At 36.7% G+C, this 17,675-nt stretch overlaps 1 protein-coding gene across 11 annotated transcripts in view; it reads right to left on the bottom strand.

Moving 5' to 3' along the window:
* The window catches only part of SFSWAP (splicing factor SWAP), a 48,753-nt gene extending 31,378 nt beyond the window's left edge, over positions 1–17,375 (bottom strand). For 2 of the 11 annotated variants that reach the window (XM_013173438.3, XM_048063676.2), the window contains exons 1-10: positions 16,826–17,372; positions 14,254–14,423; positions 13,562–13,699; positions 12,722–12,807; positions 8,618–8,843; positions 8,040–8,155; positions 7,241–7,376; positions 1,819–2,056; positions 1,342–1,473; positions 911–1,004 (exon numbers count right to left, since the gene is read on the bottom strand). In XM_013173438.3, coding sequence (XP_013028892.2) covers positions 911–1,004; positions 1,342–1,473; positions 1,819–2,056; positions 7,241–7,376; positions 8,040–8,155; positions 8,618–8,843; positions 12,722–12,807; positions 13,562–13,699; positions 14,254–14,423; positions 16,826–17,088 — 1,599 coding nt within the window. In that variant the 5' untranslated portion in view covers positions 17,089–17,372. Of the gene's footprint in view, positions 1–910; positions 1,005–1,341; positions 1,474–1,818; positions 2,057–7,240; positions 7,377–8,039; positions 8,156–8,617; positions 8,844–12,721; positions 12,808–13,561; positions 13,700–14,253 lie in introns of all 11 variants that reach the window. The other 9 variants (XM_048063683.2, XM_048063675.2, XM_048063677.2 and 6 more) reach the window with 9 other exon arrangements.
* Positions 17,376–17,675: the final 300 nt, after the last annotated feature.

Below are 17,675 nucleotides of genomic sequence, written 5' to 3'. Positions count from 1 at the left end.
ACATTTTTCATGATTAAAATAAGAGACAAAAGCATTTCAAACATCAACTATTATTGAATTTCTTCATTTTCCAGGAAGTTACTTTGAGGAGTTTACCCACAGGCCTACCTTCTTCAGTTTAAGTAATTAATTGTTGAGCACTCCAATCTAAGCCTTGAGATGACAAATGACATAGGGCCTAAAAAGAAAATAGCTCTTTCCCATGAAAAGTTAACATCAGATTAAGTATTTCTGATAATATTTGCAATTTTCTTTTCAGTAAGAGAACAGACAATCTAATGCTATTAGCTAACATGAGAATGGTTAAAAACAAGGATGCCAAGTTTGGGTATTATCTTTTAATAACATGACTAGAAGAAGCGAAGGAAGTAAGAAACTGACATGAGATTTTGAAGGTCTAGTATTACTTCAGTCAGTCATGCTAGGATTCCTCTGATAGAAAACCTCACTCAGAAAAAAGCATGCCAGCAACATAGTTTGGCTACTACTCTACAAAGAACCATAAAGCATGTGGCTGTTAAAAAGTTATACCTCATCTTCATGACAAAAAAACACTAATCCTAACTCTATAAGGCTGCAGACCTCCACAAGGCATATACTGCCTTGTACAGAAATTCAAAAGATTCACCGTTTGCCATTTTAGACTACAACCACAGTGAATGGCTGCTTATACTAAAAAGCAAGAAGTAAATATCATACCACCTCATGTATCCCAAATTAAATGCTATACAAAATTAAGAACGAACAACAACAACAACAAAAAGCATTCGTATCCTTTGCTGACCGAGTTCTCTATAATTCAGAGATTTCAATTTTTAAAGTCTCATGATAATAATGACAATACACTAAACAAGTCCTTTCCCCACTTACGCTGCATTTTTAACATATGTACATATAAACACACACATACCTGAGAGTTGTCACTGCTTTCCTTTTGAAGGAAGAACTGTTTTTTAAATTCATAATACGCATTATACTGGTGCCATGGTTGCAGGAACTCAAATCTGTTAAAACAAATGAACACAGTATATACCAACAATCTATTGTTGTCTAACTCTCTCTTGCACATAGAACAATATTTTATGTTTGGAAGCACTGTAATGTACGCCTAAATTTCCAGAGGATATATATTGAGAACATGGTTTTGAAAGAAGTTTTTGCTTGTTTGGTTGTTTTTAACATTTCAGCAATAATGCTTTGGCATTACTTTTAAGTAGATCCCTGAATTTCAATTAAAAAAAAAAGACATAAGTCCCTTCTTGAGATCTCCATGCTCTGCTAATATATTTAAAAATGAAAACCTCAAACTTTAAAATAAAAAACAGAATAATGTTTTCTTACCTGAGATCATTCTTGGCACGAACACTAGTTTCAAATTTTATCCCATTCCTAGCAACATACTCAGCTAGCTTGTCAATAACAGGTTGGATATCTGGGGGTGGAGGTATAATGGCAACCACTGGAGCAATTGTGCTGAAAACATCAAAAGTACATCATTTTTATAAATAGATTATAAGTATCTTTCAGACTCTTGTTTAACAACCCCCCCATGAAATAGAGGCTTGCTCTCTAGGCTCATTATGCAGTTAAAGTAACTACTGATTTTCCACATAGAAAAAAAGTCATAGTAGCTGAATAACAGTAACCACATATAATATCAAAGACCAAAGTGAAGCCAGGTAATCAAAGCTGTATAAACACTGCTGAATGTTACCGAGGCATCACCAATAACACTGCTGTTACTAAACATTTCATACTGCAGTGCAAGAAAGAGTCCCCTCCACCAAACAACCGCAACTATAAAACTCTATGTGGTACCTTGTAGATGTTGTGGTAGAGGTCAACCCACTGCTGCTTTCGGTTGTGTCTGGGGGAGGTGGAGGTGTAGTACCAGGGGGTGGAGGTACTGATGCTACCCCTGTAGTGCTTGATACAGTCACCCCTGCAGGCAATGCATTGTAGTAGGTGGCGACATCTATTCCTGGAGGTGGAGGTGCGAGGCAGTAGGTTCCATCAGGTAGCATATAGTAACTATAATACATGGCCGCCACAGTTGCTATAAAGAAAAAAACAAAAACAAAAATATTAAAGAATAAAGTTCTAGTTAGAAGAAAAATATACAATAATAACAAAAAGCTACTATGGCATCAGAACAAAACCATCTACAATCTAGATTCACAACAACACAAAAAAAATGTGTAAAAGAATGTTCACGTTAATACGCTTAGAATGAATATGAACTAAGTATGATTAAAAGAAAGAATCAGAATATACTGAGGGTCAGATGGAAGCCAAATAGATAGGAATAAAAAAAAAAAAAGAAAAAAGTGAATCACCAGAGAACGCCTACAAAAAACAACCTAATATGAAATCGTTCTTCCTAAACTAAATTAACCTCTGGCATTGTAGCTTAGATAAAATTGTGTATGCATTAAGAACAAAGTGCGCATATATTCAAAACTAACACTGAGAAATTAAACTCCTATTATTGCTAGTGGTTTAATTAAACGACAGCATTGCTTTAAGAGCAAAATGCTTTTTCAATATAGAAAATTACCATAACTATTAAGTTAGTTCTAAGTTCCACTTTATTAACAACCATTTCTAATTGCCTCTATATAAAGCTGGTAAAAAGCTGTTTTGAGTATCTGAGTAGTTTTTCCTTATATCTGGTAAATACATTTGCATTACAAGCTTTGGAATCAAAGTTATGCTGACTGTATATCCACTTACGTAAACTGTATATGCAGGTAAGTAGAAATTAGGCAATATAGTCTTTTAACGCTGAAGCTACATAGGCATTCACAAAATCTAGAAACTTTAAAGTTTACAGGTGATTTTTCATTCTTCATAATAGAAAATCTCACATTAGACTACCTTCACAGTAGCTGCCATTGTACAACTGTGCTACATTGTACACGTATGCTACAGTCAAACTCAGAAACATTTTGCATATACCAAGTGCAAATGGAAAGAAAAGAAAATAAAAACCCAGAACAATTCACAATGGCCAGTGCCTTATTTCACTCATTACCTGCATACAAACTCCTCATTTACAGCACAGCTGAATGTGCCACTGCTATTCATTATGAACAGAAAAGAATTTGCTTTCTAAAATGATCTTAGAGGGTAGTCTCTATCTGTATGATTGCCAGTGAGGTCTTTTTCTGCATTTGATTGGTAAAACTTCACATTTCAAGCTTGGAGTCACTGAAGTGCGCCTTAAATTTTTTGATCAAGTAGATGAGGCTGACGGGAGATCTTTTCACAAGAATGGCACAGAACCAAAGTGACAATACAGACTTCATCATGAAGAGAAGTGAACTACTTTTGTTTGCCTCAGGTTTGTATATATATTTATTTTCTAATCCCCGGTCAAGAGATCTACTTCCAGCTAAATGAGACTAAATTATATTTAGTCCATTACTTTGTATTAACTCACACAGTAAGTAGGCAGGATGAAAAATTTTCACATTTTCACATATTTTTCGCATTGGTTATTTAGTGCTGTTTAGTGAATTTACAGTCTGAGGCAGCATACCAAAAGATGAGCAAAAAGGCAAATACTTGGCTATTAAGCTAAGCATCTTTTCAGCTCAAGAACCTGACAGTTCACTACTACTAGCCAATGCTTGAGTCCACCACACCAGCTCTGCAATGTAAGATCACATACAAGGCTGTATCATCTGGGGAAACTAGCCACTGACAGGGAACAGCTACACTACAATGAAACTGAGATTTATAAACTAAAAATAGTAAGTAACAAAGATTCCTTTTTCTGGAACACTGTCTAAACTCAATTCTAGTACAAAAATGCTAATACACAAATTATGAAAGTACATCCACATTTTTCTATGCTGCTCCCACCATTAGTGGTTTAATATATTGAAGTATTTCCAATATACTCAGCATACCACTCGGCAGATAGTAATTATCAAAGGAAGTACGGGAAGTTCTGGTTATGTCTAATTAATACCAGCAGAATGTAATAGACATGTAGAACTGTGCAGGGAAGATTAGCACATCTAACTCAAGCTAGTGCAGAAAGTTGTTTGGAAAATCTCAGTATATACAGCTAAGCACAAGCAGCAAAACAGAAAAAAACAAGCAATTTCTTAATGCAAACGCACATGGAGATTAACATCCTTTGCTATTTTACCTAGCGCAATAATGTATTTCATTCCTTTGTATATAAATTGCTTTAGGATTAAAGCTTTCTGCTTCAATAACATCCCACTGCAGCAAGTACCACAATTTTGTATTTCAAAGTACTATGCTAAATATATATGCAACTTTGATACTTCGTAGTTTTATCCAGTGCCTTCTTTATGGACTCTCCATTATGGACATACATACATAAGTCACTGAAGTGCCTCATCATTACCTGCTCATTTTTATATCTTCCAGTGCTGCTTCTTATTCTAATCACATCTCACTCTAACAGTGCTTTCTAGTAGAGACAACCTAATCACTTTCTGATCTTATGATGGATAACCCATTTTGTGGTCATAAAAAAAAATATTTATACAAGATACCGTTAGTAAAAACTGCCACTTAAAACCCTGCTAATTTTGTAGGTATCTTAAAAACGGATATGAGAATCTCTTATTTAAACTGCGTTAGTTGAGAATCCGAAGTACTTAAAAAATACTGCACTACTATGCAACTGCAAGTCATAGATAACCAGATTAGCCCTACCGCTCCACATTACATCAGAACACATTACCACAAAATCTTTTTGTTTCTAAATAGAGGTAAAAATTTTATTCTTTCCATGGAAGTTTGAAATTAAACATTAGTTTTCTTTGTGTATATTTACAAGCATTACTTTGCATAGAAATATCTTACCAATAGTTTAAAATGGAAGGGAATTTTTATTTCCAAGATGATTTTAGGGTAGAGAAAAAAGGGTTGCATGTCTCAAATAGGGTTCTTCTAGCAAAATCAACACTCACTGAATGTTAGCATAAAAGTTGCACAACATTGAAAAATACACACAATTTGTATCTGCTGGATATATATTAAATATAGAGACACACAGAAGCCTCAAGAAGCAGATGAGTTTAGCAACATAATACCAATACAATGAACAACTGATTTGAGTAAGTTTTCCAAGCTAAAGGTTTGTCAGATGCTAAATGCCTGTTCCTTGAGAAAGCAAAGGCTTGTGGCTTGCTTGCTTTCTTTAAGCAAGTATTTTATAATGCTTTAATTAGCTCAACACTTCACACAAGGGCACTCACTTCCTGTAAATCTAAAGATTTTCCACAGAAAGGTGTATAAACAGAAAGTATTCAGGTAAAATATTTCAAAGGATTTAGACTAAGAATTTACATTTCTGGAGGCAAAGTTTAATCAATGCATTAAATTACAGTCCTCTTAAAAGTTTCCTAAACAATTCTGTGTGGCAGTATTTACTTTTTTCAAAGAATAACTTATCTGTAAGGAGAGCAGAATAAAGATCTATTAAGTTTTAAAGGCAGAGAGAGCAGAGCTGTAGGCTTAACTTGTATTGCTATTAAATGATAATCTCCAAGTCTGCATCACATTCATTCAGATTCAAGCCTGACATGAAAGTAATCAGAAAACTGAAGGGCATTTATCCATAGAGACACTTATTCTGATTTCAGACTTTCTTGAAATAATCAGTAATTTTCCATTTCTCTGCAGACATCTTATTTCAGTTTTATTAACATTCTCTTAAGGTACAGTTTTAAATAAAAACACTTCCACACATATTCCACTACATGTATTACAGTTGGACAACATCTCCAATCATTTGGGGAGTTCTGAATTTATAACGCTTCATAATCGACTTTGATAATTATTGTCACAATTATTTGCAATAATATTATTAAAAGAATGAACTCTATCACCACCACCTTGAAATAAGACCACTCATTACCTACAAATTGATACTGACATAAAATGTTTCTGCAGTGAAGGCTACAATATACCTGTTCTTACAGCTCAATAATGTCAGATGGTAAGTCCTATAAATGAAAGGATAAGTTATATTTCTATGTTTAAGGAATCAACGACTTTCGCAATTAAGGACTATGAAAGAATTAGAGGCACATAAATCCAATTAAATTTGTCCTCACCTTTTTGGGTATGAGAATTTACTAAACTTGCAAGAGCTTTGCATGCAGCCTGCATTAAGCAGCTTCAAAGATAATAGAAACCAGACATACCCAGAGAAGTTAAGATAACATTGCTAAAATATTTCATAGCAGAGGAGATTCTTAAAAGAGGTTAAAGACAGGACAATATTTAAATTTAATCTGAAACGGTTCAAAAGAAATGTCTAGTATTAAAGATTTCATAATAATTTGGAGGTGAGGAAAGCCTTGACATTTCACTATCAGGCATGGGAAAATCAGTTGAGCACACAACTTTCTACATTGCTCACTTATAATTTAAACATTATCATTGCTTTTGTTGTTCATTTAAAGAGAATTAGAATATCTACTCCTGTATTAAGAAATGACCTCCGTAGCTTTTGAACTTAAAAGACAGTCCTCTTTCTCTGATACTGTAATAGGAAATATAATTTAAATACAAATTTTTAAACTTTGGATCTTGCATTTTCCTGATTTCTATTTTCTACACATAACATTGAGCCAGTGCACAGAATAACAAAATAATGAAAAATGATACAAAGTGTATAATAAAATACTTAAACATTTATTTCCTGTAAAACTACCTCCTATTTCAGACTAGAACATTATACTAAAATCTGAATGTATCACCTCATGTGGATCCTTCAATAAACATGATTTTTTTTTTTTTAACCTTCGCACATTTTTCTTAGTATTAGGCCAGCAAAACTGTTCAAAGCAGATTCACCATCTGCTTTTTCACTCAAAGTAGCAAGTTTTTTTGATGAACTACTTTATAGGACAGTTTTATATTCAACTCTGAAGGCATTAGTTAGGCTTCGTTAATAGAAACTGATGGAAGCTATCAAAAAACATTAATATTGTGCTCTCCATACTCACAGACCGGAGACTTTGCTGCCTCGCTCCCCCACCCCATTTCTGTTTTTTTCTAAACTGCTAGCAATTTGATATATACCCGGTGGAACACCACACCTTCGAAGATCAAAGCGATTGAAAAAGAATAAATACCAGTTACAAATGATCAAATATGAAGTTAGCGTATTTTTCTGTCCACCGGTCTCCACACACAATTAATTCATCAAGACACACCACCAGTTGCCTAATTACAGGGCACTTACAATCAGAAGAATATTCTACTTGTGATGTCTGAACAGCTGCCCCATCCGTTGACTGCGGTGTTGATGAGTTATTATCTGATTGCGCTTTGCGGACCAGTGCTGCAAGTGGATGATCTGGGTCTACTACCTTCAAAGGCTGAAAAAATTTGAGAGTAGATAGTACGTTAAAATTTGAAGTGCATATTTAAAACATGGTATCATCAACTTAATTTGAATTAAATTAATTAGGTATCAGTAATATACTCCAAACACTGAAATTACTGTTTCTGTAGCTCCTATATCAGGATCAACTTGATTCTTTTTCAAAAATTTGTGGAAGGAAAAAAAAAGACAAAATACACTTCAATTTCATGTGGCCATAAATCCATGACATGAACAAAAAAGCAGGTATTACTGTGTTGTTCACCACCACGGCTAAAATAAGACACAGAATCTGACTGGACTTGTCTAAATATCAGACAACATTGCTGCCATTTCTCTGAAAGCTTCATAAGTGCACAAACATCTGTTATTCCCACTGTTCCATCACTGGATCAAACTCAAAAAATATCTAGAACATATCCAGCAAAATCTACACTTAATGAGTCGTACTAATTCTGCTGAAATATTATTCACTGAACCTATCATGTCATGTCAAGATTTTATCTAAAATCTGAGAAGAAAATATTCCATCTCTGCTTTTAGCAAAATACATTCACAAGACAGAAAAAAATGTTAACAGAAGATCCTAACACCTGCATATTACAATTCTGTGCCCTGTAATCAGATGTTTAAGAGTCATTTTAATAGGCTGAAATACCTTCATGAGCTCTTCAAGTCTACTGCATTTTTTAGACGCAAAGAGACTTGGATGCAGATAGTTTCCATCATCGTCGTCGTCGTCGTCATCCTCTTCCTCAGATTTCACTTTCGAGTCTGAGTAAAAGCAATATCTGAATTTAATTTGGGTTTTCTGCGGATTGGTATTGGGAGAGGATGAGGGTACAGAACAAGCATACGTTCTTCTAAGAAACTACACTTTTCACAAATCTGCTTATTCGCTAAAATATAGATTAAAAAGATGACATTGTTAGCCATCAATAAAACTAAAACTTAAGTGCACAAACCAACTTTTTATTGGACTAGAGCTACACAAGCATTATAAAGCTCCAAGATCACAGCAGATTTTGTATCATAAATACCCCAAAAGAATATTTTCTTTTAAAAAACTTTTTCAATTTAAGGAAAATCTCAAATCATCCCATCAATCTCAGCTGCAGGGTAACAGTACTGCCATCACAATACACCAAAAAGATGCAGCTATTTTACAAAAAAAGACCAGTGGATGTTTCACTGATTCACATCCCAAAGCCACCCATTCGACAAGCATTTACTTACGTTTTTTCTCGTCTGCTTTATTTTCAGAAGGAGCTGCGTATCGTCCCTCTTTCATAGCTTTCTGAATGAATTTGTAGTAGGGATTGAGGTAGTGATCAAATCGCAAGAAGTCAAACTGGGAGTTGCGTGCTTGCTTGGCTTTTAGCATAATCTCAAACTGTGCTCCCTGCTTGCAGACAAAGTTTGCAGTTCGTTCTATAATCGCATGCATTTTTGCTGTTGGAGGCTGTGGGAGTAAAATAACATAGATTTGTATTTTCATAAACAGTTCGTAGAGTTTGTCAGAACTCCAGAGGTAATTAGAAAGAGGGCAGTTCCCTGCCCGGCTTCTCAGCAACATGGTGTCATAATCACTTTCACCTAGTGAAAGCATTTCACCTTTGAAATAAGAAAAAACCACAAAAAACAGTCCCAATTTTCCCCAGCTTCTTATTCATTTCCTCTTGCAAGATACTCTCCACCTATCACACCAAACCGAACTGGGGAACAAACTCCAGTTGAACTTGATGCAGCAAAAACATTCTTTTAAGTGAGGCACATTCCATAGCCAGAGACACTTCTGCAGGCACAAGACAGGAGACGGATGTTTTTGTTGACAAAGCAGTGCCAACATAAAGTGGATCTGCCTTACAACATCTTGACGTGCTCTGAAGAGTCACCATGCATGGACTTGTTAATAAATGTGCAAATAATGTTCCTTAACTACAAAAGCTTCTTACTAGGTTTCTTAGAAGGGACATGTTGCATCTGAAGACCAACATAAGAATTTTATTTATACATGCTGTCACATTCCCAGTCATTAAACACTTTAACAATAAAAGAAAATGAATGAAGGTAACCAGCATCTGTGCATTTCCACTCCTGAAATCTCACATAAGGAGCACTGCCATGTCAAAACCAAGAACTGAGAAGAACAAGAATTTAAGTGAAGAATGAATAAACTTCACCACTGACTCTTCATACTCAGGTCTGTTTTGTCTTGTGCTCAACAAACTGTAGGAACACATACTGTGTGTACCTATGAAGAAGGAAATGTCACACTACTGATTCATTTCAGCTTTGAATTTTTACTGGTCCAAATGCAGATGCATACTGCAGACCTCAGAAAATCTTTTTCAGAAGATCAGAAGCAGACAATACAGTGGTGCTCTATTTAGGGAAAAAAGACTGAATGTGATCAAACAGCATATTTTTAGAAATAATTTTCAGCCAGTTGGATTCTTCATTAGAACAACATGTTCAATCTGGAAAAATAATTAGTTGTTTCAAGTTTTACTTGTCCCTCTAGAACACTACTAAAGATTGTTTTAATTAGAGATAATTAGGTTCTCAATAAACCGACAGTATTATGTTCATTGCAAGTTTCACAATTTAGTCATATATCAAATTTATCTATTTCTGTGGTTCTTGTGCAGGAATATAAATTACATTTCAAGACCTAGAGATTCATGAACAAAGCTACAAATCAGCAAGGAATCTCAAGAAACACTGTACCCGAAACTGCGATCTGGCATTGAATTTGAAACTGACACCACTTTATAAACTCTGGAAGACTAGCAGCACCAGGGATCTGCAAAACTTTGAAACTTTACAAAGTAAGAAAACAATAAATCTCCATCAGGTAGAGATGCAGATGTCAGAGAGATATTCTAGTTTGCTACTACATTTAATAAATAGACTAAATTAAACTGATAAGGACTGTTCGTTAAAATTGGTGGTACTCTTTCAGGAGAACAGGGGAAAAACCCTTTGAAAATAGTCCAGAGGTGACATTATATAAGTGCTATAATCTAGTCAGATACTCTGTTCTAAACTTCAATTATTATTGGAATTAATTTTTTTTCCTGAGAGAGCTTTCCTTACTGCAAGTTAAACAACTATCATCCATTCTTCAGTGAGCCTGGAAAATAATTTAAGTCTTACATTGCCTCTCAAATATGTTCATCTAGAGAAAAAAAAACAATTTTCAATCTCTCCTCGTAAATTTAGCTGGTAATATCCTCTTATTGCACACGTCTGTGGCATCCACAGACTTCTTAAAATGCAGTGGTTAAAAACAATCACCTTGGCCCACTAACCCAGACCATGAACAGTTCAAGCAGTAGAAGACATCCTGTGTGCTTAACACAATGCTTGTATTTTAAATTTGACAATGACATTACTGCTGCAATTGGAGTTTCCATACACTCAACATGCAACAGCTCACTAGAGCCTCTGGATTTATTTTTTTATTTTACAGTAGTGCTGCCTAACTACTTAGTCTTCATTTCATTTAACATTTGCACACTGGATTGCTCTTTATTGCAGGAGCTATTTGATATCTTTATTGATCTGCACCTTGCAGATAGTGAACAAAGTCTCCAAGTTAGCAAGTCGATTCTCAGATCTTATCCAACTTCCAAGCACTACAGTTTCTTCCACAAAACGATTCACAAAGCTTAAAAGTACCACCCCCTTCCTTGACCATTAACTCCTTGCCATAATTACATATCATATCCCTTAACTTAAATGTTGATTAGCAGCAGCCTCAGGAGAAGCCTAGAACACCACTGTCACTTCCACAAAATAGTAACGTATCTGTACATGTTTTCCAACCACCTGGGGATCAACAAAATGGCAAAGTAATTTACAGAGGGTTTTGTTTGCCTTTAAAATAAAAATAAAACAAAACCAACAGAATATGCACTTCAGGGAAACTGAATCAGTTGGTTGGAACAACAACAACAACATCACGGCTTACAAAAAACATTTTCACAATTTCCTATCCAGGGTTAAATATATGTTCTTTGCAGAGCTGCTATCTAGACATTTCTGGTTTTGTTTGTTTTAAAACACAAACTGAAAATATCCCCATTCACTTTTTGTTTGTTTGAACATATTGGAGTTCAATAGCTGACTTATATTAGAAATCACTTCAGTAAGCCCCACGTTGCATTCTGCAAGTACATGTAAAAATGTATCTTAAATTTCATAACAAAACTCAGCAAAACAGATTTCTAAAACAGCAAAACTTCTTTCACCATCAGACACTTTTTGGAAACAGCATACAATTGTAAATAAGTGGTTTCTGACTGTGAAATTGACGTTCCTATTCTAAGAATAAAGTATAACTGGCAATATAAAGGCAATAATGTAAATATCTGAATTCAGAAGTGGGTTTGCAAGCACTTTACTATTGAAACATATTGTATGACTGTATAGAAAGTAAAGGAAGTAACACAATAGATATGTTAAAAAAACAGAACAGGATAAAAATTTCCAATTAATGGCTAACGAAGTAGAAGAACAGTCTTACACTGTGTTCATGAATAGTGATTCTAACAAATTGCTTTGAATCTTTACTAGCTAAGATTATCAAGTTGAGAAGGCAGCCCAAAGGTAAATTAACATTTCCACAAACACAGTATAGAAGAAAGAATATTATTTCACTTATCAGCATCTCTTCTGAAACTTGAAATAAATTTAAATTCATCATGTTTACAACTGTACTGAAACACCAACATCACTTCAGTGAAGGATCTTGGAAGGAAGAGACTGTTCAACTCTCTTTAGGGAAAACATGCAAGTCGTCATTAAGGTTACAGCTTACGATGTAGCACGTTCTGGTAAGATCACATGAAGGGAAGAGCTTCTATAATGCTAATACTTTCAAGTTATTTCAGAATTTTCTAGAAATAAATTATTACTTTCCTCCTGGAATAGGCTAGCCTTAAATGCAGCCTTTACATCGGTTACTTCCTTTGCATTGGTCACTTCCTACCCACTTCAGATTGGGCCAGATTAAAACAAATCTGAAAAAGTCAACAGAAGCAATCTTCTGTTTAACAGTCCTTTCCACTTTTTATATTCTCCACATTCTCTAAAATATCACAAGTGATACTAAATGCACTTAGCATAAACACGGTAGTAATTTCAATGTGAATAAGAAGATTCAAGAGAGTTAAAAGAACTCAAAAATTCAAGGCAGTACATTTGGAATTAAGCTACTATTTGAGAATAATTTAAAGTCTACCAAACTGAAGTTAACAGAGAAAAATCAGTACAGCACCATAAACTTCTTGAAAATTGACAGAAATGTAGGCTGCATTAAATGTACACACATACCAGTTCCACATCAGAAGGTACATTCAGTCCCGGAGGCGCAACAAAAGGTTCTTCATTTTCTTCTACATTTTCTGTCTGAGCTGCTTCTACAACAAATGGCAAGGTAAAATACTACAGCACAAAACAGGACAAACTTTAACCAAAAACTATTACAAAAAAGCTTATCTAAAAGTATTTATCTTTACATCTGTGTAAGATAAGCACATCTCGTATCACAGTAACCCAGCAATATGTAGTTAAATAACCCAATTATTAATTAAACAATCCTAACATAACTAAGAGACAGTTCAATAACACTTGAAATCTTCCTTAAGACTTCCCATTAAAAATACAGTTATCATAATTGAAGATGGGAGCATGAGAACCTGAACTCTGCATTTAAGATCATAAAGAGAAGCGTACTATGTTGAGAGGTCTTGTTTATAATTACTAAGGTGATGAAACGTAAATCTAAAAATTCTATTATGGTTAATTATTGTTTTGTATGTTTGTTTCTAGTGATCTTTTCCTTCTTGACCAAGAGACATAGCAGTAAAAAATTGTCATGTGATGAAATACAAGAATTTTCATGATTAAGAACCTGCAGGACAGCAGAATTAAATTTCCGATCCTGATTACTGCAGTATTGACTATGGTTTATGAGGAAAATATTTTAATATGTCAAGAGAAAGTTTCCACAAAAATCTAGTAACAAACTTCCATAAAAAATGTAATCTCTATTTAACCTGAAGTACTTTTGCATTAAGACACATGTAAAAACGTCAAAGATTTTCAACCCTGAACTGAATAGGAGACAGAGGTGCTTCCTCTTAATTAACCCTCATTGTTTTTACCCCTTACCTCTTTGTTTTGCAGGCTGATGTTCCTCCTCCTCAGTAGGTTCTGAAGGGTCATAATAATCACTGCCATAACGGAATCCCACTGCATTATAGGTACCATCTTCTGCCAAAGCTTCACTCAGTCTTTTATATTCCTCCTCTTGAACAAAAATACAATTATCAATTAATACAACATATTTAAAAGCTAATGTTTTTTTTTAAAAAAGAAAAAAAGTAATGATTCTTACTTAAGTTTTTAGATGAGACGTTGTCACCTGTTTTAACTTTCATTTAAAACTGAATAGAAAAAGACAGCATGTACACATGCTGACCATTTATGTCTCCCTGAAGAGATAAAGGCTGAGGGTTAAGACATTCTAACATAATTATTCACACAAGAACACTGACTTTCAGTTATACAGCACTGAAAAAGAAGCAGGGTGTGTTTATTCTGTTGTTTTTTTTGGGGGGTGGGGTGAGTGTCTCAAATCCCAGTCTGCCCTCACAATCAGGGCAGTTTCTGTGTGGATCTATATTTAAACTATCCTGTGGTCCTCTCACATACGCAAAGACTCCCGCTTTTCGAATCCACTGGATACTGTCAAGATAACATCAGAAAAAAAGAGAGTATAAAATAAGTAGGAGTAAATTTAATTAATTTCAAAATTATTTATTTAAACATGTGCTAACTCAGGAAGTTTCCTTGAGCAATACCTTGCCTCGCCTCCTCCTCAAGCAAGTCCGTATGCAAGGCTAAATACCTCTCTTCATCACAGAGGGCTTCTATTCTAGCTTCCTCTTCAGACAACTGATAATCTCTGTTCCACGTGGAATATTCAGCATCATATTCAGAAAGGTCATGCAGGTGACCACGCCCATCATACCTGCAAGATGAAAAAGCTGGTCAATGAAAAAAACTTAGGGCTTGAGTTTATGCGACTACTTAAATACTTACCCATTAAAAATGAAAAAAAAAATACTTATATGTTAAAGCATATTTCCTTTTAGAAGTTACGTTTAATTTTGCTAATCATTTGTCACCAACTATTGAAAATTTGTTTAATAGGCTAGATTCCTCTCAAAGAAACTAATAAATTATTACAATTAAAGGCAAAGGTATCCTTTAATAGTTTAAGTGGGATCCATTTCCTTAACAGCTCTTACCGTACGTGGTTCAACCAACCAATCAATGTCACTTGCAAAATATGTTTTTCTGGAAAGTCAAATAGCTTACATTCACACAAACCCGAATACATAAATACCTATCCGTAAGAACCAAACGGTCGAAATTTCCTCGCTTCTTTCTGCTAGTCCCGAACTCTCAGGAGATATCTTCACCATAGAAACTTGCGTCCATTGGAGGTAAAATCATGGCTAGGCTCGGCCCCTAGCCATTTGGCTGAGGAAATAAGTTCTGGGTTATGTGATAGAGAGACACACATACATAGGAACAGTAACATATACATGCAATTCAAGGAGGTTCACCGTAAAAACGGCAAAGATCAATGACGTACACTTCCCTTCTACTAAGCAGAAAATTTTATTTGCAAGAAAAGCATTGCATCGGGATAATGTTTATGCATCAGTAAAAGAAACTGATTGAAAAGTGACAGTAAACTCCACTCCGCTGAGGTGTCTTCCCACACACAACTCTTGACTTGTGCCAACTTGCTAGACCAAAAACAAAGAAAGTAAATATTCTAATAGCAAAGTTAATGAAACACGTAGGTCTGGTTAATCAAGCTCTGTCCACAGGCAAACTTCAACCCATGTCTTCTCATAGCAATGTGCTTTTCTCAAAATGGTGAAAATGAAGACTGCTGCTGGAGATAAAAAGAATCTAAGCTTCCGAAGGAGTTTATAGGATTAGTAAATGCAAGCTTCCTTAACTTACAAATGCATGTTATTTGAACTTTTTAGTATTGTATGTATGTACGTACATGCACATACTTTATTTTTGCTCCCAACAATTTCTGTAATTACAATAAACTGGGTTACTGCTGTACAGAACCACAAAAATGGCCTCTACCTCCTAACAAAATGCACCATACAAGTGAGCTACCCTTAGAAGTGTGCATTATAACACTTCCCATGTAAGTAAAAAATAAAATAACTTACTTTTTATTCATGTTTTTGTATTTATTGCAATTTAACAAACCGTAAGAATCCAAAATAGTGCAAGAACATCTCTTTTTCCTGCATTCTTATGGATTTTTTTTCAAGCCAAATACTGTTATGTTAAATCGAAACAAGAAAAGTCATGCTTAGTATCACACCAATGATGAAATTGAGGGAACAAATACATATAGTATGTCATGTGATCCTTTTCAAACCAAAACCCCTCCATCTTTCCACTGAGTTTTTCAGGATCAGCCACAACTGCTCTTAAATATTACTTTCAGTGCTCCACTCCCATATACCCAACCTGACTTCTGATTTTCTTTCTCCAGATGTATATTCAGAAAATTCATTCTGAATAAATTATTTGTAAATCCCACCCTGAACCGCTGAGACTTCTTAAGAGACCAGAAGAAAAACCAAATCACTAAATTCTGTTATACTTTCTGGCCACGAATCTGTATGTACCGCAAAACAACATAAAAAGCCACCTCTGCCATAAACTCTGAAGAGTAAACACCCCAAATGAGACCCACTCTGCCACTAATATAGATTAATGCATGGCACAAGGAAAAAGTAATGAGACCACGAATTGCTCTTGGGGTATCCCATCAACAGCTTGCAGTCAGATTACACAGGATAAGTATGGAAGCCCCACTTTCCCTAAGGTGGGTAAATGCCTTTTCGCTCCCTACCCTCCACCCCAGCTGCTTAGAGAACACAGAAAACTTCCGATAAGCATTCCAATGCAATAAGGCTTCCTTGGTTTCCATGTGAGGATAGACAGTACTTGGGGGTTGCACTGAAAAGGTGCAAAACCTTCACACTCTCCACTCCACAAACCCTATCCTAGCAAGTGGAAGAGGAAGACACAACGCATACTGGATGCCAGAGGGAGGGGAACCTCCCCACACTGCCAGAGAAGGGAACCCCAAGTTCCCGTTGCCAGGGGGACGTCAGCCTTACAACAGCAGCGCTCGAAGCACCCTAGCAGGAGGAGCAGCCCTCCAAGCCTGCCAGCGAAGAAGATCCCCACACATCCATCGGCCAGAGCGAGCCCTCCATTGCTCATCCCCCGCCCTCGCTTGCCCACAGCACAAGGGGAGGAACAGAAAGAGGCTATAACAGGAGATCTCGCAGCAGAGTCTGGGGGTTGTGGTACACCGACCTATCGATCATGATCTTGGGGTCTCCCATCCAAGGAATAAGGTGTCGCCCCTGCTCCTGGTACTGAGCCTTCTCATCATCTCGAAACAGCTTGCAGGCATAGCCGAACACCAGCAGCTCCACACGGCTATTCCCACCTCCACCTCCTCCTCCTCCACCTCCTCCGGGGGGCCCGGGGACCGCTGCCCCGCCTGACAACAACATGAGGGGTGGCGGGCCTGCCTCTTCTGCGCTCCGGCGAGAGCCCCCGACCCCTCCGTACATCACCGGGGAACGCAGCGGGCAGGAGAAAACTCGCAGCAACAGCGACTGTCCGAGAAGCGAGTCCCCCAGGAGGCCGGGCCCGCGCTAAACTCTCCAGCTCCACAGCACCACGGTCGCCATCACCCGAAACAAAATGGCGACGCTTCCCCTTCCGCTGCCCGAGCAGAGGGCGGCCCGGCTGCCGGCAATCGGTAGATTCGCCTCAGTTTTCGGGGAGGAGAACGAGCAGCCCCCGAGGCCGCGGTGAAGCTCCGTGCTGCCGGCGGCGGCGGGTTGGGACGGCCAGAACGCCGTGAGGCGACAGCGGCCGGTGGCGTGGCGGCCACAGTGACGCGGGGGTGCGACGAAAGTGCGGAACCCCGAGGGGGGGGCGCGGGGGAAAGGCAGTCATGAGGGAGAGGCTGGTGGCTGAGGGAGGGTTTCTGCTGTAGTTGATAAACTACAATATTTGCTAAAAATATATATAGCCTAGGTCAGATTTTCTAATGATGTTTGCCTCAGTGTGATATTATTTTCCTGGTTTTGGTAAAAATGTGTAACGTGGTCAAGGTGACCCTGCTTGAGCAGCGGGGTTGGACTAAATAATC

Source organism: Anser cygnoides, chromosome 17 (assembly GCF_040182565.1).
Source record: "Anser cygnoides isolate HZ-2024a breed goose chromosome 17, Taihu_goose_T2T_genome, whole genome shotgun sequence".
Lineage (NCBI taxonomy): Eukaryota > Metazoa > Chordata > Aves > Anseriformes > Anatidae > Anser > Anser cygnoides.
The sequence above is the reverse complement of the archived record's forward strand: the minus strand, read 5'-3'. Positions and strand labels throughout refer to the sequence as shown.